General features: G+C 39.2%; 1 protein-coding gene across 9 annotated transcripts in view; it reads right to left on the bottom strand.

The window, feature by feature from the left end:
• LOC109401980 (uncharacterized) overlaps window positions 1-27,929 on the bottom strand; it is a 596,458-nt gene that overhangs the window by 40,870 nt on the left and 527,659 nt on the right. For 7 of the 9 annotated variants that reach the window (XM_062859577.1, XM_062859578.1, XM_062859583.1 and 4 more), the window contains 2 exons: window positions 14,005-14,221; window positions 13,497-13,769 (listed from right to left, as the gene is read on the bottom strand). In XM_062859577.1, the coding sequence (XP_062715561.1) occupies window positions 13,497-13,769; window positions 14,005-14,221 (490 nt within the window). The remainder of the gene's footprint in view (window positions 1-13,496; window positions 13,770-14,004; window positions 14,222-27,929) is intronic. The other 2 variants (XM_062859579.1, XM_062859584.1) reach the window with 1 other exon arrangement.

The raw sequence follows: 27,929 nt of genomic DNA, 5'->3' as shown, positions 1-27,929 counted from the left end.
CCTCAAATAAATCCTCCAGGAATTCCTTCAGTAACTACTCCTAAAATTCCTCCAGAGATCCCTCCTGATATTTTTCTAGGAAAAATCCTGAATGTCTGTCTGTCAGAATTTCTCCAATATTTCCTCCACGGATGCCTCCATAACATGCTAAAGGAATTTCTCACGGAATTCTTCCAGGTATTCCTCCAGAAATTTCTCCAAGGATTTTTCCATGGATTCCTCCAGGAAATTCTCAAACAATTTCATCAGAAATTCCTCCATGGATGTCTTCAGAAATTCCACAAAAAAATCCTCCACAAATTCCACCAGGAATTTTTTTCAGAAATTTGTCGAGAAAGAACTCCTGATATTCCTCCAGCAATTCCTTCAGAAAATTCTCTAAGAATGTCTGCTTGAGTTCCCCTAGAATGTCTCCCGGAACCCTTCCATGAATTCCTCGAGGAATTACGCAAGGAATTTGTCCAGGAAATCCTCCACGGATTCCTTCAGGATTTTTTCCAGCAATTTATCCAAGAATTCCTGCAGGAATTCATTCATAAATTTCTTCAGAAATTGCTCAAAAAAATCCTCCAGGTATTCGTTCAGAATTTGCTTTAGTAGTTCCTTCAGACATTCCTCCAGAAATTCCTCCGAGATGCCTCCAGGGATTTCTCCCCGAAATTCATCCATGGACTCTACCAGAAAATCCTAAAGTAATTTCACCCGAAACTCTTCCAGGAATTCCTCCAGGAGTTCCTCGAATGATTCAGCGAGAAATTTCACCAGGGAATCCTCCACGGAATCCCCCAGGAATTTTTCCAGCATTTTTTCCTGAAATTTCTTCAGGAATTCCTCCAGTGATGCAATAATTAATGTCTTCAAGAATTCCTCCATATATTCCTTCAGGCATTCCTGCATTAATTTTCCAGAAAGCCTCATATATTCCACCAGAAATTCCTCAAATAATTCCTCTGGTAAATACTCCAATAATTCCTCAAGAGATTCCTCTTGAAATTTTCTTTTAGGAATGACTGTCAGAATTCCTACAATATTTCTTCTAGGGATTCCTCCAAGAATTGATCCACGTATTCCTCCAGATAATCCTAAATGAATTTTTAACGGAACTCTTCCAGGAATTCCTCCTAGAATTCCTCGAAAAATTCCCTCCAGGAAATTCTCAAGGCATTTCTTCAGGAATTCCTCCGAGGATTCATCCATGAATTTCTTCAGAAATTCCGCAAAAAATCCTCCGGAAAATCTTAAGAAATTTTTGCTTAAGGAAGAGCGCCAGAAATTCTACCAGGAACTCCTCCAGGGATTCCTCCAAAAAAATCCTCTGGGAATTTTCACCAAAACTACAGGGATTTCTCCTTGCATTCCTCAAAGAATTCCTCAAGATCTTTTTCTAGGAGTTTCCCAAGGAGTTCCTGCAGGGATTTGTTAAAAAAAATCTTCAGAAATTCTTAAAAAAATCCTGCAGAAATTCCTCGAGGAGTTCCTTCAGAAATTTCTCCATGAAGCCTCATATATTTCTCCAGAATTTCCCCAAATAATTCCTCCAGTAAATACTCCAGAAATTTCTTCAGAATTACCTCCAGGAATTCCTCCAGAATTACCCCCAGGAATTCCTCCAGAGATTCCTCATGAAATTTCTTCTAGAAAAAATCCTCTAGGAATGTCTGCCAGAATTTCTTCAATATTTCCTCCAGGGATTCTTCAAGGAATTGGAGAATCTTAAAGGAATGTTTCCCGGAACCCTTCCAAGAATTTCTTCAGGGATACCTCCATCGATTCCTCCAGGAATTTCTCCAGGATTTTTTTCAGGAATTCCTTCAGAAATTCCTCCCTCCATGGATTCCACCAGAAATTTCTGAAGGCATTCATCCAGAGATTTTTCCAGAAAATCCTTCACGGAATCCTCCACATAATCCTAAATCAATTTCTCCTAGAACTCTTCTAGGAATTCCTCCAGGGATACTTCCATGGAATCCTTATGAAATACCTCCAGGGATTGCTGCCGGAATTCCTACAGAAAATTCTTTAAGAATTTCCACCAGAATTCCTCCAATATTGTCTCCAGGGATTCTTCCAGAAATTCCTAGACTAATTCCTCCAGAAAATCCTAAAAGATTTTTTTCCGGATCTTTTCCGGGAATTTCTCTAGGAATTCCTACAGAGATTTCTTCGGGAATTCATCCATGAGTTTCTTTAGAAATTGCTCAAAAAAATCCTTCATTAATTCCTCGAGGACATTCCTCCAGGAAGCTTTATAAATTTATCCAGAAATTCGTTAAAGAATTTATCCAGGAATTTCTCTAGTTATTCCTCTAAGAATTCATAAATGAATACCTCCAAAAAATCCTGAAGAAATTTCTCCCGGGACTCTTCCTGAAATTTCTCGAGAAATTTTTCCTGGGATTCCTCCATGGATTTCGCCAGTAATTCCATCAATGAGTTTCTTCAGATATTCCTCAAAAATCCTTCTAGGAAATCTTTCAGAAATTGCTCGAGTAGCTCCTTAAATCATTCCTCCAGGAAGCCGCAAATATTTATCCAGAAATTTTTCAAAGAATTCCTTCAGGAAATCCTCAAGAATTTTTTCCAGGAATTACTTTATTTTTTCAGGAATTTCTCCAGAAAAACCTTTAAGGATTCTACCAGAAATTTTTCTAGGAATTCTCCAGGGATTCATCTTTGAATTCCTCCACAGATTCCTTCAGGAATCCCTCCTAGGATTACAGCAGGGATTTTTCCCGGATCTTTTCTGGGAATTTCTCCAGGAATTTTTTCGGGAATTCATCCAGGAATCCATCTATGAGTTTCTTCAGAAATTACTCAAAAAAAATCCTTCACAAATTCCTCGAGGAGTTCCTCTAGACATTCCTCCGGGAAGCCTTAAATATTTGTCCAGAAATTCCTTAAAGAATTCATCCAGGAATTTCTCTAGTTATTGCACCAAAAAAATCTTCAGGAATTTATCCAGAAATACCTCCCGGAATTCAAACATGGATTCCTCCAGGAATTTCTCCAGAGATTCCTCAAGAAAATCATCCAGGAATTTCTCCAGGAATGTTTCGCAAAAAATACCTTAAAGAATTCTTTCGGAAATTTCTCCAGGAATTCCACCATTATCCCTTCAAAAATTCCTTCGTTAATTCCATCTTGAATACCTTCGGGAATTTCTACAGAGATTCCTCCAGGAATTTCTACAAGGACACCTAAAGGAATTCCAACTCGGATTTCTCCAGAAAATCCTGAAGAAATTTCTCCCGCAATTCTTCCAGGAATTCCTCGAGAAATTTTTCCAGGGATTTCTACAGACATTTTTTCAGGATTTATTTTTTTTCTGGAATTTTTCAACGAATCTGTCCAGAAATTTCTCCTGGGACAACTGTAAAAATTTCGCTATTAGTTTCTCCGGAAAATCATCTTAAAATTCTTCATGGATTCCTCCAAGAATTCCGCTAGGTATTCCTACAAGAATTTATACACGGATTTCTTCAGAAAAAAACTTCTCCTGGAACTTTTCCAGCAATTCCTCGAAAAATTTCTTCAGGTATCCCTCCATAGATTTCGTCAGGAATTCCTCCAGGGATTCATCAATGAATTTCTTTAGATATTGCTCAAAAATCCCTCTAGGAATTCTTTTGCTCGAGGAGTTCCTTTAATCATTCCTCCAGGAAGCCGCAAATATTTTTCCAGAAATTTTTAAAAGAATTCCTTCAGAAAATCCTCCAGAAATTCTTCCAGGAATTCCTACATTTTTTAGGAATTTCTCTAGAAAAACCGCTAGGGATTCTTCCAGAAGTTTCTCTAATAATTCTTCACGGATTGATCCTTGAATTGCTTTACGGATTCCTTCAGGAATTCCTCCTAGGATTACAGCAGGGATTTCTCCAGGAATTTTCCAAAGCTTTCTCTAGGATTTTTTCTATGAATGTCTCCAGGGATTCCTCCAAGTATTCCTCCTGAAAATCTTCCAGAAATTCTTCCGATGAATCTTGAAAGAATGCCTCCAGAAATTCCTCCAAGAATTTTTTCGCGGATTCTTCCAAATTTCCTTCAGGAATGTCTCCACTGATTCCTCCAGAAATTGCTCCACAAATTCCTCCAGAGATTTCTCCAGTAATTTCTGCAAGGGTTCGTTATTGAATTCCTCGAGTAATTCTTCCACAAATTCATGCAGGAATTTTTCCAAAAAATCCTTCAGGAATTCCTCCAGCAATTCATCCATGAATTATTTCATGGATTCCTTCTTTTACCCCTCCAGTGTTTCATCCTGTAATTCACTGATTCCTTCAGGAATTCCTCCAGGGATTACACCAGGGATTTCTCCAGGAATTTCTCATAGCTTCCTCCAGGAATTCTTCTAGAAACTCCTCCAAATGTCCCTCTAGGAATTTCCTCAGGGATTCCTGCAGAAATTCCTCCGGACATTCTTCCAGAAGTTCCTCCAAGAATTCTTACAAGAAAACCTCCAGGCATTCTCCCAAGGATTCCTTCAGGAATGCCTTCAGAGATTCCTCCAGAAATTCTTCCAGGAATTTCTCCAGGGTTTCTTCCAGGAATGCCTCCAGAGTTTACTCCAGGGGTTCGCTAATGAGCCCCTGCTGGAACTCTTCCAGAAATTTGTCCAGGAGTTTTTCGAAATACTTCTCCACAAATTCCTCCATGAACTCTTTCACGAATTCCTCTAAAGATTCCCCCAGGAAATTCTTCAAGGATTCCTTTAGGAATGCCTCCAGGGAATTCCTTCAATATTTTTTCCAGCAATTCCTTTAGTAGTACCTCCTGCAAGTTCTACAGGAATTTCTCTAGACTCCTCTTCCAGTATTTGAGAGCTTCGTTCAAGAATTCTTTCAAGCACTTCTTTAGTAAAGTAATGCCTTCAGGGATTCCTCCAGAAAGTCCTTCAAGGATTCCTCCTGAAATTTCTCCAGAGATTTCTCCTGGAATGCCTTCACGGATTACTCCAGATATTTCTCGAGCTGGTAAAGTGATCTCAAAATGATTCACGGAATGCTGTTTTGATGCGCGAATCACAAAATGGTACCTATATAAAATGCAATTGTGGATGATACAATGAACACCAAGAAGGTGCATAGAATTTTAAAAACGTGTGTGATGTGAGTATTGTACATTATATACCTTAATGATCAAGGGAACGTCGAGATAGTGCATGCGTGGCAAGTAATTGCAATTTGATTTATAGAATATAGAAGAAGATGAAACATAAGATTTGGAGATGGTGTAAACATAAAAATGTTGGTGCTGCGTAAAAATCAAATTGCTTGCGGCAATAAAGGTGCATGATGTCACCGTGGTGTATAGGATCTTCTGATAACACTGAGTTCATTGGTATGGTGCATTAAATGCTGATATGAAGCATGTCATTCAAAGATGGCGCTTGATGTCAGTATGATGCATTAGAGTTGACATCGTAAAAGAAATGCAATTTCGATGTACCAAACTTCATACAATAATAATGGTGCAATAGATGCCTAGATGATATAGTGAACACCACGATTACGCATTAAAAGCTTTAGTAATACATGAAATTTAACGATGGTGCATTATTTCGCAATTAGACACATATTTGATTTAAAGATGGTGCGTGAGATGGTGCCTAGATGATTCTGTGAACATCATGGTGGTGCCTGGAATGAATGATGTATGTATGGTGCATTAGCTTCACCATGATTCTGTTATACTCGTCATGTTTCATATTAAGGTGCACATGCAATTCGTGCAAAGGGGCCGTCCATATACCACGTGGACAGCTTGGAGGGGGAGGGGATTAGCGAAAAGTCCACGCTAGTCCACGGAGAGGGGGGTGGGGGTTCGTCAAATGTCCACGTGGACAACATTGACATATAAATTAGGAAACAATAATCTACAAACGAAACAAATTATGTCGCATTATTAATGAGATTCTCTTCAACAGTTCTTTCATACAATTTATTTCAAGTTACTTCTTCATGAAAAAAAAATCATGGTATTGATAAACAGACTAATTTGATTTAAATTATCAGAATTTTTAATTACTTAGTTTTCTTCATCGAGGAATATTCTGGAGATTTAAAATGGAGTGTAGACCATGCAAATGTTGGTGTTTCAGTCAGACAATTTTCATTGAAGTTCTGTATGGATTTTTCGAAGTTTCATATCAAATTTTGAAACTACTTCAAAGTTTCAAAATACATGTAGGGATTTGCAGGCTTATCTCAAAAACTTTGTTTTGTAGGTTCCTTTAAAATTTAAGATGTTTCTAATGGATATTAAAGTCTAAACCTCAGCAGAACAACTTAGTTGCTGTAAATCTTGTTTTTTTGTAAGAATCTAAGAAATAAAGTCTTATTTCAACAAAAATCTAAGATTTAAAATTACCTTATCTCTACAAAACAATCAGACAATCATAGATTGAACAAACATTCTGAAAAACACCGTCTTCAACCAGAGGTTGTACAGACCAAACATTGAACAATCACTAAAATTAGGCGATGGACATCACACGAAAAACAGCCAGTGAAGAATTTTCCGTTTGACGGAAATTTTTCACCAAGTGGAGCAAGAATCGAACCCACTCTCAAAAACATTAAGCTGAAATAAAAACAATGTTGAAAACTTGTAGGTACCTATTTTGTGCTACTTGTTTGTATACTACGTAAAGCTCTAGAATATTTGTATTTTATAAAGTTTTCAATTATATTTAAGACATTGTTTACAAAAAAAAAAAATATTAAAAAAAGCCTTACAAAATCACTTTTCCCATTTATTTTAGAAATATGAAAAAAACTTTTTTCGGATGTCCACGTGGACATTGGGGGAGGGGGGTAGGGGTCAATGAAAAGTCCACGCTTGTCCACGAGGAGGGGGGAGGGGGTCAAAAATTATGAATTTTCTGTCCACGTGGTATATGGACGGCCCCAAAGGTGCAGGAAACTCAATGTGGCACAGAAATCAACATGTTCCAGGTACGTGGAATACTATTTTGTATGCGAAATGCCAAAGTGGTGCATCAAATTCAAATGTAAACCACATCATAATGGTGCATAAGATACCTAGATGGTATAATGAATGCCAAAATGGTGCATGGAAAGCTTTGAAGAAGGCGTATGATGCTAGTGTGCTGAATTAGTTGTCGCCGTTATTCAAAGATTATCAACATGTTGCATGGTTAGGTGCACGAATTGCAAAAATGGTGCATAGATTACAAAATATAGGTATTTTATGTGATGCTCACAACATAATGGTGCATCAGATGCCTAGATGATATAGTAAACGCTGAAATGGTGCTTGGAAAGCATTGATGGTGCATGAAATTTAATGATGCTGCATATCAGTATGATGCATTAGATTTCTAGTTGATTAAAAGATAGTGCATGAGACCAGTATAATGCGTGGATACCTAGTTCATTCTGTGGATGCTTTGAAGAAGGTACATGATGTTAGTGTGCTGTATTCGTTGTCACCGTTATTCAGCGACACTCGCCATTGTGTATGGCTAGGTGTACGAATTGCAAAAATGTGGTGCCGAAGTCACCATGGTTCACGTACATGTATTACAGTTTTGGAATACGAAATGCCAAAATGGTGCATGTTATTCGAATATGGTGCTGATATCACTGATTAGTTAAAAGATGGTGCGTGAGATTAGCCTAAAAATGATTCTGAGAACATCATGGGTGTGCATGAGATACTAAGAAATTGTATGTATCAGGGGTGCATTTATTGCCACCATGATTCAGTGATTTTCAACATTGGGTGGTTAGATCCAAAATGCAAGAATTGCAAAAATGATGCACAGAATTTAATGTGGTGCGGAAGTTAACATGGATCAGGTACATGGAATACAATCGGGTGTACGATATGGCAAAATGGAGCTTCAAATTCAAATTCAAATGTGAATTAAATGCTTAGATGACGCGTGAGATGGTGCTTAGATATTTATGTGATCATCATGGTGGTGCATGGAATGCAAAGGAGCTACATGATGTCTGTATGGTGCATTAGTTTTACCATGATTCAGTTATACTCAACAAATTCCATATGTAGGTGCACGAATTGCAAAAATGGTGCAGGAAACTCAATACGGCACAGAAATCAACATAGTCCAGGTACAATGAATGCTATTTTGTATGCGAAATGCCGAAATGGTGCATCAAATTCACTTGTGCACCACATCATAATGGTGCATAAGATGCCTAGATGATATAGTGAATGCCAAAATGGTGGTTGGAAAGCTTTGAAGAAGGTGCATGATACTAGATGATGCATTAGTTGTCACCGTTTTTCGAAGCTTATCAATATGGTTAGGTGCACGAATTGCAAAAATGGTGCATAGCATACAAAAAGAAATGTATTTTATGTGATGCTCACGGCATTACGGTGCTTTAGATGCCTAGATGATATGATAAACGCTGAAATGGTGCTTGATGACCTGTGATGGTGCATGAAGTTTCATGATGGTGCATATCAGTATGAGGTTTTAGATACTTAATTGATAAAAAGACATTTCATGCGATCATCATAATACGTGAATACCTAGATCATTCTGTGGTGCATTGAAAGCTTTGAAGAAGGTGCATGATGTTAGTGTGCTGTATTAGTCGTCACTGTTATTCAGTGATACTCGTTGTTTTGTATGGCTAGGTGCACGAATTGCAAAAATGGTGCTTAGAATTCAATGTGGTGCCGAAGTCATCATGGATCACGTACATGGAATACAGTTTTGGAATACGAAATGCCAAAATGGTGCATGTTTTTCAAATGTGGTGCTGACATCACTGATTAGTTAGAAGATGGTGCGTGAGTTTAGCCTAGATGATTCTGAGAACATCATGGTTGTGCATGAGATACTAAGAAATTGTATGTGTCAATGGTGCACCATAGCTGCGTGGTAAGATCCAAGGTGCTTGAATTGCAAAAAATGGTGCATAGAATTTTTTTATAGAAGGGGGGGCAAGTGCCCCCCCTTGCCCCTCCCTGTGCACGCTAGTGTAATTCCTCCTGTAATTCCCTCGATAATTCCACCAGGAATTCCTTCGAAAATTCATCCAGGGATTCCTTCGAGGATTCCTCCAGGAAAAAAATTGAGGATGTCTCCATGAATTCTTTTGTGGATTCCTCCAGGAATTTCGATGATTACTTCAGGAATTCCTTTGGCGATTCCTCCAGAAATTCGTTCGAAGATTCTGCCTGGAATTCCTTTGATGATTCCTCCAAAAATTTCTTTGAGGATTCCTTCAAGAATTCCTTTGAGGATTCATCCAGGGATACCTTTGAAGATTTCTCCAGGAATTCCTTTGAGGATTCCTCCAGAAATTCCTTTGATGGTTCCTCCAGGAGCTATCCCTGAGTGAATTCATTGAGAATTCTCTGAGGAAATTTCTCAAGAAATTCCAGATGAAAATCCCTGATAAACCACTGCGGAAATTTCTTGAGTAATCTTTGACGGAAATCCTTTGTAGATGCTCTGAGGTAATTTCTTGAAGAATCCCTGAGGAAATCCCTTAAGTAATCCATGCGGAAATTTTTTTAAGGATTCTTTGATGAAATTTCTTGAGGATCCCTGCCGAAATTTTATCAGTAATCGCCAAGGGAATTCCTTGAAGAATATCTAAGATAATTTTTGAAGTTCCACTGAAGAAACTCCTTGAGGGTTTTGTGTGGAATTGTCTTGGGTCATCCTTGAGTGAAAGGGATTTTCTTAAGGTTTCTTTGAGAAAACTTCTCTGGAGAATTTCTGGAGGAATATCTGGATTCTCAGGAATTCCCGAAGAATATCTGGATGAATTCTCGGAAGATTTTTTGGAGGAATTTAGTGTAGAATTAGCAATAGCTAAAATACACAGAAATAAAGATTTAAAAAAAATCTGGAGGAATTTCCTGCGGACTTTCTGGATGCATTCCCGTAGGAATTTATGAAGAAACACCCGGAGGAATTTCCGGACAAATTCCAAGAGAATTTCTGAAGAAATTTTCGGAAGAATTTTTAGATGAATTCTCTTGAAGAATTTCCAGAGAAATTTTTGAATGAATTCCTGGAGGACTTTCTTGAAGAGTTTGCGGAAGAATTTCTTGAGGAATTCCCAGAGTGGAAGATTTCCCGGAGAAATTTCTAAAGGAGTTCTCGGAGTAACATCTGGAGGATTTACCGGAGGATTTTTTGGAGGAATTCCCAGAGGAATTTCTGAATGCATTCCCGGAGGAGTTTCTCGAGGAATTTCCGGAGAAATTTCGGAAGGAGTTTTCTCGAGGAATTCACTGAGGAATTCGCGAAAGAATTTCTGGAGGAATTCCCAGAGGAAATTCTGGAGGGATTCCCAGAAGAACTTCTGTAGAAACTGTTGGAGTAATCTCTGGAAGATTTCCCGAAGGAATTTCCAAATGAGTTCCCGGAGGAACTTCTGGAGGAATTTCTGGATGCATTCCCGGAGGAGTTTCGCAAGGAATTTCCGAAGACATTTCGGGAGGAATTTCTGGGGGAAATCACTGAGGAATTTGCGGAAGAGTTTCTGGAGGATTTCCCAGAGGAAATTCTGGAGGAATTCCCTGAAAAAATTCTGTTGGAACTGCTGTAGTAATTTCTGGAAGATTTCCCGGAGGAATTTCTAAATAAGTTCCCGGAGGAACTTCTGGAGGATTTCACAGAGGAATTTCTGGATGCATTCCCGGAGGAGTTTCACGAGGAATACCCGGAGAAATTTCGGGAGGTGTTTCTGGAGAAATTCACTGAGGAGTATGCGGAAGAATTTTTGGAAGAATTTCTGGATGAATTCTCAGAAGAAATTCTGTAGGCACTACTGGAGTAATCTCTGGAAGATTTCCTGGAGGAGTTTTTGGATGTATTCTCAAATAAATTTCTTGAAGAATTCTCGGTCGAATTTCTGGAAGAATTCCCTCAGGAATTTCTGCAGAAATACCCGAATAAATTTCTGGAGGAATTTCTGGAGTGTTTCCCAGAGGAATTTCTGGATGCTTCCCGGAGAAGTTTCTGGAGAAATTTCGGGAGGAGTTCCTGGAAGAATTCATGGAGGAATTTCTGGACGATTTTCTGAAGAAATTCCCAGAGAAAATTCTGGAGGAATTCCCGGAAAAAACTTCTGGGGGGATTCCTGGAGTAATTTCTGGAAGATTTCCCGGAGGAATTTCTAAAGGGGTTCTCTGAGAAACTCCGGGAGGATTTCCCGGAGGATTTTTTGGAGGAATTTCTGAATGCATTCCCAGAAGAGTTTCTCGAGGAATTTCGGGAGGAGTTTCTAGAGGAATTCACTCAGGAATTTGCGAAAGAATTTCTGGAGGAATTCCCAGAGGAAATTCAGGAAGGATTCCCAGAAGAACTTCTGTAGGAACTGCTGGAGTAATCTCTGGAAGATTTCCCGGAGGAATTTCTAGAGGAGTTCCAGGTGCAACTTCTGGAGGATTTCCCAGAGGAATTTCTGGATGCATTCCCGGAGGAGTTTCTCAAGGAATTTCCGGATAAATGTCGGGAGGAGTTTCTGGAGAAATTTACTGAGGAATATGCTGAAGAATTTTCAAAGGAAATTCTGGATGAATTTTCAAAAGAAAATCTGTAGGAACTTCTGGAGTAATGTCTGGAAGATTTCCCAGAGGTATTTCTAAAGGAGTTCCCGGAGGAATTTCTGGAGGATTTCTCGGAGGATTTTGTAAAGGAATGCCCGGAGGAGTTTCTGGAGGACCTCGCGGAGGAGTTTCTTGTGGAATTCCTGGAGGAACTTCTGGAGGAATTCCCGGAGTAATTTGTTGATAAATATCCGCTTGAATTTCTGGATGAATTCATAAAGGAGAAATTTCTGGAGGAATTTACTGATGTTTTTCTGTAGGTACTCCCAGCGGAATTCCTGGAGAAATTGCCGAAGTAATTTCTTGAAGATTTATCGGAGTTTTTTGTGGAGAAATTTATTGAGGAATTCTCCAATCATTTTCTGGATAAATTTCCAGTGGAATTTCTCGAGGAATTCCCAGAAGAACTCCTGGAAGAAATTTCTGGAGGAATTGCCGGTAGAGTTTGTGGAGAAATTCCAGGAGGAACTTCTGGAGGAATCACCGGAGAAATTTCTAGAAGAATTCCCGAAGGAATTTTCGGAGGAATTTCCAAAAGAATTCCTGGAGAAATTTCTGAAGGAATTTCTGGAAGAATTCCCGAAGAAATTTGTGGGGGAATTCACGAAGGAATTTCTGGAGGAATATCCAGAAAAAATTCTGGAGGAATTCCTGGAGAAATTCACTGAGAAATTTCTGGAGGAATTCCTAGAAGAATTTTCAGAGAAATTCTCGAAGAAATTTCTGGATAAATTTCCGGAGGATTTCTGGAGAAATTCTTAAAGGACTTTCTCGAGGTATTCCAAGAAGATTTTCTGGAGGAATTATATGAAGAAATACCGGTGGAATTTCTGGATTAATTCCTGTAAGAATTTCAGGAAGAAGCCCTGGTGGAATTTCTGGGAGAAGAACCGGACGAATTTCTAGAGGAATTCCTAGAAGCATTTCTGTAGGAATTCCCAGAGAATTTCTGGATCAATTCTCGGAAGATTTTCTGGAGGAATTGCGTGCAGTATTTTCGGATTGATTCCCAGAAGGGATATTGGAGGAATTACTTGAGGAATTCCGTTATGAATTCCAGGAGGTAATCGTGGATGAGTTTCCGGAGGAGTTCTGGTAGGAATGCAGTTAGTGATTCCCTGAAGATTTTTTGGAGGAATCCCTACGGAAATTTACAGAAATTTCGATTTGAAGGAATCCCTGAACCAATTATAGAAAATAATTCTGGAAGAACGCTTCGAACTACTTCCCAGTTCCCAAGGACCCGCTGGAGCAATTCCTGGAGGCACTTCTGTAGGAATTTCAGAATATACGGCAAATTTTGTAATCCCTCGGAGAATAAAGAGAAATTATGGAATGAATATCCAGGCAGGAATATCCAGAAAACTATTACAAGACCCCCGGGAACATGATCTACCGAAGCAATGGGAATACCGACTTCGGTAATCTAAGACGAAAATAGAACAGCTGAACATAGAGCAAAAGTGAATTTTGCTCACGTTTTGGACAGTTGGAGTACTAAGCCGCAGTAACATCAATTACCGAAACTACCGAAATAGTTCTGCTGCTCTAATTTCGTCAAAAAAAAGTACCGAACAGGCAATCCAGGATTGAGAATTTGGTTTTAAAAATAATAAATCATTTAATCTGAAACATATTAAAAACTCATCGGAACTTTCAGAAAGACCCAGATCTGCCCCCTCAAAATGCAAAATACTGCCAAAATATTTTGAAGAGGGGGGGGGGGGGGGGACCAAAAGTGAAAATGAAATTTGTATCAGCCTAAGTGTCTAAAATTTTGCCAAATAATATCCATAAACTACACTAAACAGGTTTTATAGATAGGCCTGACTGCTAAGATTCCAAGACCCTCGACTTTGTTGACTGGTTCAACAAATCTCATTACTAGCTTTAAAATTCCATAAAATTTCAAAATTATCGCGCAAACTTACCTATCGGCAAAAACACAAGAGGCTGGTATCAGTCCATGTACGGTGTACGATATAGCTCTAACTAGTATCCTAAATTGATCGCGCCCGTTGATCGTTTCCTGCTTGATCGAGAGGATCACCGGGCCGAGGTCCTCGTCGTTGGTGAAGTAGTTCCAGTGCTCGGTCCCGTAGAAGTACTTCTCGTACGTTTCCTGCTCGACGGAGGTCAACTCGAAGCCCTGCTGCTGCTCCCACTGATCCTCGATCGCTGTCTTTTTTCTGCGGAAATGCTGACTGGTAAGTGGCGGGAATCGAGTGTGATTGTGCGTGAGTGAGTGTATGTATGTTTGTGGTTTGGAGTGAATTTCGAGTACATGATTCGAGGAGGGTGATTCAGCGTGTTTCATATATTACGCATTTAGAGTCCAAGAGAAAGAAAGAGACAGAGACAGAGAGAAGAAAAGAAGAAACGATTCTACTCTACATCTACTGCACTACTAAGAGGATGAACCATCAACAACCGCCTTACCTTGGCACGTTGTCCGAGTCTTCGTCGTCTTCGTAGAGGTCGCTGCAGTTGCGTTCGAGCTGCGGTTCGATGCCACCGCGGGCGGCATCCTCGTGCTCGGATTCGCTGTCGTCCCATATCGTGTGCTGATTGGGGAAGGCTATCTTCTGGCGGGAGCACTCGATCCAGTAACCCGGCGTGGGGATCAGGTTGTGCGGGTAGTCTTCGCAGAATTCGTCTGAAAATGGAGTGGAAGACGGAGGGAATGATCAGTTCCATGTACAATATTACCTATGATTGATTCAGAATGTGTGAAACAATGGTCGAAATCAATCAGCCAAATTCTGCAATTCCACCATGGAGTCTCAAGCGTTCAATTTGTGCTGCTGTGCGCTAGTGAAACCTGGTGTGTATCATTGGAGAACATTCAACGGTTACTGGTCTTCAACAACAGATGCTTGGAGATGAACCAGCTTCTGGCTGAAAATCTCTATAAAAAAGCTTAATGGTGGCCTCACAACTGGATCTCCAACGCTGAGCCCCATCGTCGGTGCCCGGTGCCGTTTAGTTCCAGCATGATAAGGACAGATGAATCATAATAAACTATGCAGAAGGGCTATTCGCGTTTGGTCATTTTTGACTTGCTGCCCAAAAGTGGGCTAATGGAGATAACTTCAGCCAGCAGTTGGAGGGTAACCTAATTTCGGTCAGATTACGGACAACCTCATCAAGAGCCGAGTTAGTACCGCCGCAGCGCTCTATTATCTGTGATTAATAATTAACTGCCTAATGAGATAAGGGTTCACATTGACATGAGCACGTTACTAGCATATAGAGAGACAGGTGCGGTTACGGTGATATACCAGCATACACATAATACACACTAGTAGAAGCACATCAACGAGGGGATTCAGTTTTGGCAACCGAAATAGACTTCCTTTCCACTGTTGTGATGTAACGGATGGACACTAATGAGAATTATATTAGCTCAGAATAAACAAAAGTGAATCGATCGATTTGCTACGCGATGTGAGTTAAATTGACTGCGGACACGGCGACAGACAGCTAATTTTGGGTAGTCAGCTGGAAAACATTGACTTAGATTGGGTTCACTCAACAATCAATGAAACTTTTTTATTAAAGCTTGGATTTGTTTTAATTACATGTTTTATTTTTTATTAATATTTTTTATGTCCCAAAGTTTATTTGTACGTCCTCGTATGTTTCTTTTGATTAGGGATATTTGTAGTTCCTGCACGTATCTGGCAAATTTCTAGGACACGTCTACTTGTTTGCAGTTTTGCTACAGGGTACATGGGGATTAGACCGGCCCAAATTCAAAAATGTCGAAAAGTTCCACGGGGCACCCTCTAGAATCGTGCCTTTGGATAAGAAGAACAATCTGAGAAAGATTCAGCTCAATCGGTTGAAAACTGAGCTGGCGCAAATGAGTTGATGGTTTGTATGGGATTCTCAGTCCAAATATATGGGAAATTGGATGACCTCGAGTCTCTCATACAGCACGCCGGTTTGGCGAGTTCGATTTGGCTCAGAATTGAAAGAATAACAGTTGATACCCTAATGAACAACTTTGTAGAAGACCATATCATGATAAAACTTAATTTAGTTGCGGTTTTAGCCAAAGAAACCAGGATGAGGACATCTTCCCCCGTTTACTCTCGGTTGTTATATGCAGCACGTGTTGGTCGGCCGTAGCTTGCGCGCTACATCATAGGCAGCTATCTAATTCTACATTGTCTAGATACTCACCCACATGCGTGAGCAATGGAAATGAAGGACAACATAGCCGCCTATGATATAGTGAGCAAGTTTCGAACGGCAAACACGTGCTGCATGTAACAACCGAGAGTAAACGGGGGAAGATGTCCTAATCCTGGTTTCGTTGGCTAAAACCGCAACTAAATTAAGTTTTATCATGATATGGTCTTCTACAAAGTTGTTCATTATGCTATCAACTGCTATTCTTTCAATTCTGAGTCAAATCGAACTCGCCAAACTGGCGTGTTGTATGAGAGACTGGAGGTCATCCAATTTCCCATATATTTGGACTGAGAATCCCATACAAACCTTCAACTCATTTGCGCCAGCTCAGTTTTCAACCGATTGAGCTGAATCTTTCTCAGATTGTTCTTTTTATCTAAAGGCACAATTCTAGAGGGCAGGGTCGTGCAATTTCGAAAGGAAAACATGACGTACGACGACTGTAGCAAATCGTTTCCCATGCGAACGGACTGCTGTGATGCTTCATCTCTCACCCAGCAACACACTCGTTCGTTGCTGCTACAGAAACAAGTGTGTATGAAACATGGGATGATACACTTGGATTTTCGTTTCATTTATGAGTCATTGAAATACTTCAACATGCTAAAAACACTATTTAAACCACATTTTTAAATAGTGGTGCACGCCAATAGAATGATAATTATGTTTTATGAAAGAGGATAACAAATTCGACCACTAAAATCCAATTAACCGACGCCCGTAACCATTGAGAGACTAGCGCGCACCAGTGAGACACTAATGCTCTGACGGGTGAAGCACAAGCAATGCGACCGGGTGGGAGACTACCGAGTGCTACGATGAGTGGAAAAGTTTTTTTTAACGACCGAGTCATTAGAAAAATGTATGAAACACTTGAAGTGACTCATTCAAATGTTGCATGAAAGTGTATCATTGAAACGAAATTGTACGCCCCTGCTAGAGGGTGCCCCGTGAATTTTGAAAACTTTTTTTTCGCTTCATACAAATGTGGGCCGGTCTAATGGGGATAGACAAAATGATCGGGACAGGCAAACTTTTCACTTCTCAAAAAAATTTCAAATGACTGTAACTTTTCGAAAGGTGCATCAAATATTCTCAAATTTTCACTGTAAGATGATCAACTAGTTGCGTATCAGTGGCCCAATTTTGGAAAAGATCGGGCTATTCTGCACGAAGTTATAAAGATTCTAGAAAAAGGTGTAATTATCTGATAGCCAACTTTGAGCTGTTATATCTCCGGCTTCAATAAGCCGAATGCAATGAAATTTTGGCCAATTATTTATTTATTCATTTCATTTCGTCAACCGACGTAGACTAGTACATTATACATATACATATTTTTTCTTATTTCTTAATATTATAATTATGAAATACATTGAAAAATATATGAAAAAAATAATTAAATTAAGTAGTGTTTTGTTTTTTAAGTGTTCCTATTTCTAATGGTACGAAAATATGTTTTCAAATTTTGCCTGGACATGGTAAAGTCAATCGTTTCACAATGTTTATTATAAACAACCATCATGCGATTTATAGGCCCAAATTTGGCGTAGTTTGTTCGGTGGTGGTTACTTGCGAAAATATTTCGACTTCTTAATTGCCGAGTAGGTATATAAAAATTTAGTTTTGATAAGATTTCAGGCGAGTCTATACGATGCGAAACGATATCGTTTACGAATGAAATCATTGCGATTTCGCGCCGCTCTTGCAGAGTTTGTATGTCAATAAGCATGCAGCGTGCTTTGTAAGACGGAAGTGGAAATGATGTCCAGCCTAATTTACGAAGAGCAAACAGTAGAAATCGTTTTTGCACTGATTCTAATCTTTCTTCGTGCGTGGTTGAAAAAGGAGACCATACAGTGCTGCAGTATTCTAAAATAGATCTAACATAGGCAATATAAAGTGTTTTAATTGTATATGGGTCATGAAAGTTATAGCAGAAGCGCTTAATGAACCCTAGCATATTATTAGCCCTGTGAATGATTGTGTTGTAGTGGTCAACGAATGTTAGTTTAGAGTCTAAGATTACTCCTAAATCCCTAACCCTTTCACATTTTTCCACATTCTTATTTCCTAATGCAATTGAGACATTCGGTGTTGTTCTTTTTCTGCTAAATGATATTAGATTGCATTTTTTAACATTCAGTTCTAATAGACTTTTGTTGCACCATGTGTTGAATATGTCTATTTCATCAACATTGATGTCTTCATCATTTCTTATTTCCAAAAAGAGCTTCATGTCGTCGGCATAAATTAACACTTTTAATTTCTTGAGAATGAAGGAAATGTCGTTTACATTAATGATAAAAAGAAGAGGTCCCAAATGAGAACCTTGTGGTACACCGGAAGTGACTTGGATTGGTTTTGATTTGTATCCATCAAATTTAATTATTTGTTGGCGGTCAGTCAGGTATGATTCAAGCCATTTCAGGTGACCTGGTTCAATTCCAATTTTGTGCAGTTTGAAAAGCAGCATTGGTATGTCGATGCGATCAAATGCCTTACTAAAGTCCGTATAAAGAGCTTCCACGTGATTTCCATTATCCATTGCATTCAAAATATAGTCAACAAATTGAAGCAAATTTGTTGAAGTTGATCGGCCTTTAAAAAAAGCCGTGCTGCATGCTAGTTATTCTGTTTTTGATTTGTAGAAATAGCTTTTTGTTCACAATTGCCTCAAATAGTTTTGGAATGCAAGAGATAATGGCTATGCCGCGATAATTACGTACGTCTGATTTACGACCAGATTTAAAAATGGGCACTAAAAAGAGCTTTTACATACTTTTGGGAAGTTTGCAGTATCGAGTGATATTTTAAAAAGCCAAAATAAAGGAGCAGTGAGCTCCTTAGCTAAATTTTTCAGAAATATAAGAGGAATTTTGTCAGGGCCATGTCCTTTAGAGGCGTCCAAATTTAAAAGTGCTTCAAAAATTTCATTTGGTTGAATTTGATTCACACCAACATTCCTAATAAAATCTGGGTAGAAAGCAAAGTAATCGAGGTCACGTTCTTCTTCCGAAAAAGTTGTATAGATTTCCTGGAAAAAATCCGCAAATAGATTGCAATTTTTTTTTTCGGGTTGTCTCCAACTTTTTCGTCAAGATGCATTACGGATGGAAAATTGTCAGATTTTAATTTGCTTTTTATGTAATTAAAGAAGTTCTTTGGGCAGGACTTTATTTCGAGTTCAGTTCTCGTATTATATTCTTCAAATGCATTATTAATTTCAAAATTTAATTGGTCGCATATGTTCATATATTTAGCTAAATTTTCATCAGTTTTATATTTTTTTTGTAAATTTTGTGTGCTTTTTGTTTGCGATTTTTCAGATTTTTGATTTGTTGGTTATACCATATTGGATATTTTGAATTTATATGACGACGTTTCGTTTTTATTGGAGTTTCTTGCCCAATAATTTCATTTAAAATTCTGTAGAACTCTTCTACGGCAGATTGGACATTTCCTTTAATGACTCATATAATGAGCTTCCATTTTATGACTCATATAATGAGCTATGAAAAACCTTCAACTTAAAATAGAATTCTCAACGCCGAAGAAAATTATAACGATTCGATTATTTTTCTAATAAAACGCCAAATTATCCAAAACATCAACATCGTTTCAAAATTCAAGATACTATTTATAGTTCATTTAAATTCCCTCTAATTGAGTTGAATATAAATATGTTTTTGAAAGAAAGTGTAAACATAGCCGGCAATAAATTAAAAAAAGTATTCGGATGCATATTAAAAATAGACCAACTTACTAAAAAATCATTAAATAAACTAAATCGCTATAACTTTTTTGCTTGTTGAAAATTTCTAATTGAGTCAAACGTTTTTCAGAGCTCAATATATAAGTCATAATTGGTCAAAATTTCATTGCATTCGGTTCATTGAATTCGGAGATATAATAGCACAAAGTTGGATATCGGATAATTATACCTTTTTTAGAATCTTTATAACTTCGTGCAGAATAGCCTGATCTTCTCCAAAATTATACCACTGATACACAACTGGTTGATCATCTTACAGTGAAAATTTGAGGATATCTGATGCACCTTTCGAAAAGTTACAGTTATTTAAAAAAAATTTGAAAAGTGAAAATTTTGCCTGTCCCGATCATTTTGTCTATCCCCTGTATATTCCCAAATCTTGGCGGGATATTACTGTAAAGTTTATTCCGAAAGTGGGTCGCGCGTCGTATGAAGCAGCAAAAAGTTTTCGGCCTATCAGTTACACCTTTTTCCATCTGAAATACTTAGGACGCATTGTGGATCATCACATCCGTCATGTTATCTGGCCAACGTGCCTCTTCATGTGAACCAACATGCCTACCAATCTGGTAAGTCCACTGTGACTCTTTTACACAAAGTTGTTTCCGATATCGAGAAAGCATTCCCTCAAAAGCAATCTTGTTTAGGTGTTTTCTTAGATATCGAGGGTGCCTTCGACAATGTGCCTTTCGATGCCATATTGGAAGCCGCACGCAGTCATGGTATATCTTCAATGATTTCCAATTGGATTTACCAAATGCTCAAAAATCTATATTTCTTCTCGACTTTGCGTCAAGCAGCGATTAGAAAATTGAGAGTTTGTGGATGCTCTCAAGGCGGAGTCTTGCCACCACTTTTTTTGGAATCGCGTAGAAGATACACTATTGAGGCAACTCAATAATAACGGTTTTCCTACTTATAGTTTTGCTGACGACTACCTAACATTGTTAGTCGGTCTGTGCATCAGCACCCTTTTCGACCTGATACAAAGCGCTCTTCAGGTAGTTGAGGGTTGGTTTCGCCAAAATGGCCTTTCGGTTAATCCGAGTAAATCATCCATTGTTCTTTTCACGGAAAGACGAAACCGTAATGGCGTTTGACCTTTGCGTCTCTTTGATTCTGGAATCGATGTTACTGAACAGCAAAAGTACATTGGAGTTATTCTTGATTCCAAGCTTTTCTGGACACCTCACATTGAGTTCAGAATCAAGAAAGCTTGTATGGTCTTCACCTTCAGGCAATGCTGGCGAACCTTTGCTACAACTTGGGGTCTAAATCCCAAGTGTATCAAATGGATTTACACAACTGTTGTTCGACCAATATTGGCCTATGGATGTCTTGTGTGGTGGCAAAAGGGTGAAGTGGAAACATCCAATCAAAATTAGGCCATCTCCAAAGAATGTGCTTAATGGCGATGTCTGGAGCGTTCTAATCAACACCCACGGCAGCGCTCGAAGTTCTCTTTGACGTTGCCCCATTACACATTCATCTTAAACAAGAAACACTTTCTTGCACTTACCGCTCGGTTTTCTAGAGGAACCTCCTGTGAACCGCAGATCAACACACACCTAGTTATTTCCACTTTTGGTGAATTGGGACAAAGTAGTCCTTGCTCCAAGTGATCTTACAATTGCTTGTAATTTTCCATATAGGACATTTTCCACGAAATTCGCTTCATGAGAAGCACTCTTAGAAAAAATCATGTACATTTAACCCTCTAATGCCCAATCCCGCCTTTAGACGGGGTATAGTTTGAGCATTTTTGTAATTTTTGTTTCGTGGAAGATCAAATTTTTTATATTTTTGGCTGATATTTAGGACTGTTTTGTATATCTCAAAATGATTTTTGGTGTATTCTAAAGCGTATTTACATTTTTTTAAAATCATTGAAAAATTGATGTTTTAGTCACCTTTTAGAAGCCATTGTTTATTTTGTATTGAATCGCTACAATTAACATATTTTAATTTTTTCCCATATCATTCTATCCTTGTTTAATGGTTTAAGGGAAACGAATACACTCTAAAATTATTTTCCTTAAAATTACACTGAAAATAAAATTTTCTGTGAAATAAATTTAAAATAATAATATTTCAACAATAATCAAAAAATCTCAAAATGTTTTCATCTCAAAAAATCCGTTTCCCAAATTGGCTTCTAGGAAAAATATAAAAGTGTCGGGATGTTCAAAAACAAAAATTAGAAAAATCAAAAACTGAAATTCACGAAATCGAGAATTAAAAAAAAATCATCTTCCAAAACATGTTTAAATCGATTTTAGATGTCGAAAAATGATATTTAGATCAAAATCAAAAATTTGGGTATTAGAGGGTTAAGTTCACTCGGATACACATAAAAGGAGCGGCCCGTTTGACACAAATTTACGTCTTCTATCACAAATAAAGTCGAGCTGGCAATCGCTAGAGCCGAAGCGAGAAACAAAACATGTGTAAGTAAAATAATGAACTGGATTCGAACTGTGGTTCGCCGATTGAGAGGCACGTACTATACCTCTCGGCTGTATCATCGAGTTGTGAGACAAACGATAAATGTAGAAGTGTTTCTATCTAACTGGTCAGATAGGTTTATTGACATCTTGTGCAACCAACTCGAACTTACGTGGTGGATGTAAAATTGAGTCAAATTTGCCATTCAGTCATGAAATGTTTACGTACGATTATGGTTTACGTCACGTGTAAATTCCTAATTTTGTAAGAGTGAGAGTGCACATCTGATTACCTGGAGAGAAGTATTTCAGACGGCATCGTATGTTACACAGATGCCTCCCTTCTCGAAGATCGAACTGGTGCTGGTGTCCACTCTCGTGATCTAAGGCTGCATCAATCTTACTCACTTGGTAGACACTGCATCGTTTTTCAGGCCGAAATCATTGCTCTTATAACTCCGCAATCAGCACTTCAACAGCACGTAATGTTCAAAGTAATATACTTCTGTTCAGATAGCCAGGCTGCTATAAAAGCTTGCTTCGGCCAACTTTAGGTCGAAGTTAGTTATCGCTTGTCGAACTCAAATCGAGGAGCTCAATACAGCAAATGCTGTTCACCTTGTATGGGTTGGGTACCTAGCCATTCTTCCATCGCTGGAAATTGAATAGCTGATGAGTTAGCTCGCACTGGAGCAGCGTATGACTTCATTGGACCTGATATCGAAATGTTGGGTAAAGCTTCAAGCTGCCACTCAGCACAAACAATATTGTAATAGTTTGGATTCATGTCGTCAAACAAAATTGTATTGTACTGAGCCATCGCTAGGGGTGGCGAAGTATCTAACTAATCTGTCTAAGCTGAATTGCAGCAGGCTGGTCAAAGCATTGACTGGTCACTGCCGACTCAGCTTCACATTGCGAATATTCGGCAAGCTGATTCAATTGTATGTGATAGCTGTGAATCCGATTATGGAACTTCGTATCATTTGATATGTAACTGTCCAGTTTTTGCGCAACTGCGTTTCCGAGTATTCGGTAAACACTTATTAAGTGAAACTGACTTCAGAAACCTGAATCTTTAAGACGTTCTGATGTTCTCAATCCGCTGTGGTAAAGAGCTATAGGCTCAACAATTGGTCGCAGTGGAAATGTACCCAACAGGAAAAAAATAGGCTCTTTACGGTTTTAACGCTTTATGTGTTATTACAGTGCTCTTTTCAGGGCGCTGTTTGAACCCATTGTGGTACGCTTATGCGTTTATGACGATCCTATTCCGTTACCTTTCGTTTCCCTATCCCATCCCTTTTTCCTTTCCCTCTCCTTCGGGTAAATAATGAATAGGTCCGTGTTCATGGCGATGGCACAAATTTCCCAAATGGAGAGAACATGCCTCTGGAGCCGACCTACTGATACCTGATACCATCAACGTCAACAAGACCAAATCGTTAGATGTAAAGAAGGTCAACTGTTCCAGCTTTACGGTAGCTGGGCAAGCAGTGGAGAATGTTGAAAGCTTCCTATATGGGGTAGACAAATGGCGGCCGATGACGGCACCAAGATCGACATAGCTGCACGGATCAAGAAGGCGAGGGCTGCTTTTGCGAGTTTAAGAAATGTATGGAAAAACAACCAGATTAGTCGACGCACCAAAATCCGAAATTTCAACTCGAACGTGAAATCTGTGCTGCTGTACGCCAGTGAAACTTGGTGTGTATCAGTGGAGAACACTAAACGGGTGCAGGTCTTCATCAATAGATACGTGCATGGTTGCCTCACAATTGGATCTCCAACGACGATGTCATCAAAAGCCGATAGCGACAGCAATTCTGTAGCGAAAGTGGAGGTGCACCACCGTGGGTGCTCACTGCTCAGGACTGAAAGTAAGTTGTAGTATTTAACGCTACATGGGATTGAAAAAGCAATCAAAGAACTGCAGAAAGGATGAGCTCCCGCCCGGCTGACATTTTCAAGCAATGAGCAGCTGCCCCAAATACTGAACTGTATTTTGTTGAAGATATGGGAAAAAGATGAACCCTACCTGTTAACCCTCGAGAGATCGCGCTGTTGTATTTTGTACAACACGTTGAAAAATCTCGCTTTCTGTATTCAGCATTGGCGTGGTGTTAGCGGTGATGGCCAACCGCGCGAGTTACGGAAGGTTAACTGACAGAAGATAAGAGGATATGCCCTCATTACAAAAAGGAGCACAGACTTGAGTGCGCCAATAAGCAAGGAATGAAACTTTTCAATTCGATTAAGTCGAATGGACGGTGTGGAGTTAAATCGAAGACGGCTAATAACAAGACAGACATCTACCCTCTTGCTCCATATACTTTGGAAGCTACAGCACACTAGCGCCGCAAACGACTTCAGGGAACAACATCATGAATGAGTGTGCGTGCGATGCTACAATTTCCGTGTACGTATTAGCATGTACACGCACACAACCATGATTTAATGTTCCTGTGAATCGTTGAGGGCGTTTCAACCATGTCGCCTGCGACAGGGTGGGAGCTGTCTGTCTTGTTATTAGCCGTCTTCGGTTAAATCCTTTTTTTGAACTACTCCGATGACCGTTGACTCACACATATCTCTCCACTGCGTGACTTGCATCCAGAAAGTGCTCTATTGAGAATCACTTCTTTGTTCCTGCCATCGACCGTTTGTGTCTAATAAAAGAAACAATCAACCCTCTTTTCTTTCCGATCATGATATGGCCCCGCTTGCACATGTAGCTCCCGCACCAAGTTGCATGACCAGATGTCTTTAGAGAAACACCTGTTTCAAAAAATGACGCTGAAGCATGTACGTTGCATGTCAGCTTCCTATAAACCATTATTCTCAACAAACGAGTGGTTGTACAGCGTTCTTCTGGTTGACCTACACCAGACTTCACATGTGTCTATGTACCTTGGGAATGGAGTACAACGTTGGTTGGCCGCGATGTGGCCACTCGCAAATTAGTCTTCCGCCATGGCTGGAAAATCCCGAACGTTGGCTGATTGATGCCAACTGATGAAAATTTATGACGAGCGATTGGATGAAATTCCGGCACCGATTCTCTCTTAGGTATTGTTGGCGTATATGAAAATTGAATTTTCCGACACGAATAAACGATATTTTCCCTTATTATTACGTCGGACATTGTGCGCTGAATGGCGAATCTGATGCGCCGTCCAGCGCAGTATGTCCGACGATAGGTTCGACGTATAGATTTGAAGATACATCCACTTTCACGTGCCGATCAACTACGGGATTTAACAGCGCCGACCATAATCACTGATGCTTAAGTTCCATAACGTGCGCGCAACAGATTTTCTGTTGAAAGAGAACCATTGTACCTATAGGGTGCCTGTACCAGTTATCGCACTATCTAATGAAAACTATTTTTATAAAAATAAGAAGTAGACCGACGAATGTAGTCGATATGTCAAATGAATGATTAGTTTTCATACTTTACAGAAAATATATAGTAACGAAGCCAAAACCACTTTTAGTATTTATTAAGGCGTGTGCAAATGATAGGAGCTCTGTACCAGTTATGGACATATTTTCTTATTTCGCTTCCACTTCGCACTATTTACATGCATTGCATTCCTTATGGGATTAGCCATAACTGGCACACTATGGCAAAATAGGGTGCAAGGAAGCCGAAATTTTAAGGAAAATTAATTATTTCTATTATAATTTAAGCAAATTTTGAAATTTATATGAAGGCAATCATCTTTTGGGTACGTGATCTTTTGTTAACAAAATATTTCTTGTTGATTTACAACGTCAAAGGTTGAAAATCAACTATGGCGAATTTGAGGTACTATAGCCATAACTGGTACACTGAGCCTACTTGTTTGTCTATAACCCAGCTGACGATTCATTGCAAACTGATTCAAATTTAGTACCGAAAAGAGGAAAATTATCAAGCTACACTCTCCGTCCCTTACGTTGCGGGAGTGAATCCTGCCTAATCCTTTCGGTTCTGTTGCAAATGTAGTCTCAGTGCTGCCCGTTGCCGTCGTCATCGTTGGTTGCTAGCCCGAAGTCATAAAGTCGGTAAATTTATACTGGCAACTAAATTGTGACAGCAGCTATGCCATTGCTTCATTCTCCAGCCACAACAGGTTTCCAGAGGGCAGCACTATCACACTACCTACTGGTTTGGCTGGCCTGTATCTCACTTGGCTGGTTAGGTTCTTGGATGGCGATTACTATCGTCGATGCCCGTCGTTGTTGGTTGGTACGGTCAAAGTCATTGTTGGCAGAAAATATGTTAATGGAAGTTGAAAGGGCACTTCTGGAACGCAATCGAGAGTGGGTTTGAATTAGTATTCACATTGCACGGTTGTTCGAAGTCATGTAATTATAAACTGACAAAGGAGAAGTGCTTCATTTTCGTTCTTTGTTAACGTGGTAAACCAGGGAACTTTGGTTGTTCTCTACGATTTCTACAAAAACTGCTAACATCAATTGCAATAAGTTAAGCATTTTGGTTCTTCGTAGGAACTTCCTTATCGGGTATCTACAGAGTATAAACCATACAGAAAATGAGTAGGCAAGTAGGCTTGATCCCTGATTCTGCTCAGAATGTTTTTTGTAATAATATTTAATATCAATTTAAAATTGTGCAGCTGTAGCACAAACGCTCTCCGTCATATAACAATTGCGAAATTGCTCTGCTCTCCATTTGGTTCATCACTGCACAGAAGCTAGAACAAAGCAATCCTCGGAAGAATTACCGACGGAATTTCAAAAGACTTTCTTAAGGAATTCATTAAAAAGTTGCTGAAGAACTTAGAAGCTTCTGTAAATATTCTAAGGATACTGTTTCTACTGTTTGGCAGGTTGCTTCTTTTTTAAACCCACCCATCGGATCCAAGCGTTGATTGTTCTGTTTCTAGTACTTCATGCATTTTTTGTTAGATGTGAGTATGTATGATAACAAAAAGAACGGAATCAATCGGAGCCGTAATCGATTCTTTATGAAAAGGATGCATTTTAAAGCTGCAGATGCTGCGATTGGATTGGATCGGAAACTCCGTACGTGGAATTGTCGATCTCTCAACTTCATTGAGAACACCCGCATACTCGCCGATCTACTGAAGGACCGCAGGTTCGGCATCGTAGCGCTGCAGCAGGTGTGTTGGACAGGATCTATGGTGCTACCGTTTAGAAGTAATCATACCATCTACCAGAGCTGCGGCAACACCCTCGAGCTGGGAACAGCTTTTATCGTGATGGGCGACATGCACAGGCGCGTGATCGGTTGATGGCCGATCGACGAAAGAATGTGCAGGTTGAGGATCAAGAGCCGATTTTTCGAATTCAGCATTTTTTTTATCCTCCCCGGTGTTGGGAAATTAAGCCACTGCGTCAAATAATCTGAATTTTTGTTGCTTTTCAGCTATAAGCGTGTACAGCTCTCACTCCGGAAGCTCTGACGCGCAGCTCGAACGCGAGTACGACCACTGCTGAAGCTTATTTACCGATAAGGCTAAGGCCTGGGTGGCCTCTGCTGTACATACAGTGATAGACATTCGTTTAGCCGAGGCCAAAAAATTTTCAAAAAAGTGTCAGGAAACTCATACAAAAGATTTTATAATAAATGTGATAAATGTGAAAATGTGATACATCACACTTACATATACACTGAAACAAAAACGAGGGTAAAAACCCTTCAAATGTCATTTTTTTGCCTAGACATTCGTTTAGCCGAGGTAAATGCAAAATTGGTTTTCAAAGGATTTTTTGCAATTTCGTGAGTATATTTCGAGGATATACCCCAAGGCATTTAATTTATGACGTGTTAGCAAGATAATTGACCTTAAAAGTTTATTTATTTGTGAAATTCAGATAAATTTTATAAAAAAAAATGTCCCGATAAGGAGAAGCGATGATAAACAAATTTATTTAAGAAAAATGATTTCTGTAAACACTCAAACGTAAGCTAT

Source organism: Aedes albopictus, chromosome 3, assembly GCF_035046485.1.
Source record: "Aedes albopictus strain Foshan chromosome 3, AalbF5, whole genome shotgun sequence".
Classification (NCBI taxonomy): domain Eukaryota; kingdom Metazoa; phylum Arthropoda; class Insecta; order Diptera; family Culicidae; genus Aedes; species Aedes albopictus.
Note: the sequence above shows the minus strand (reverse complement) of the source record. Positions and strands in the feature narration are given on the sequence as shown.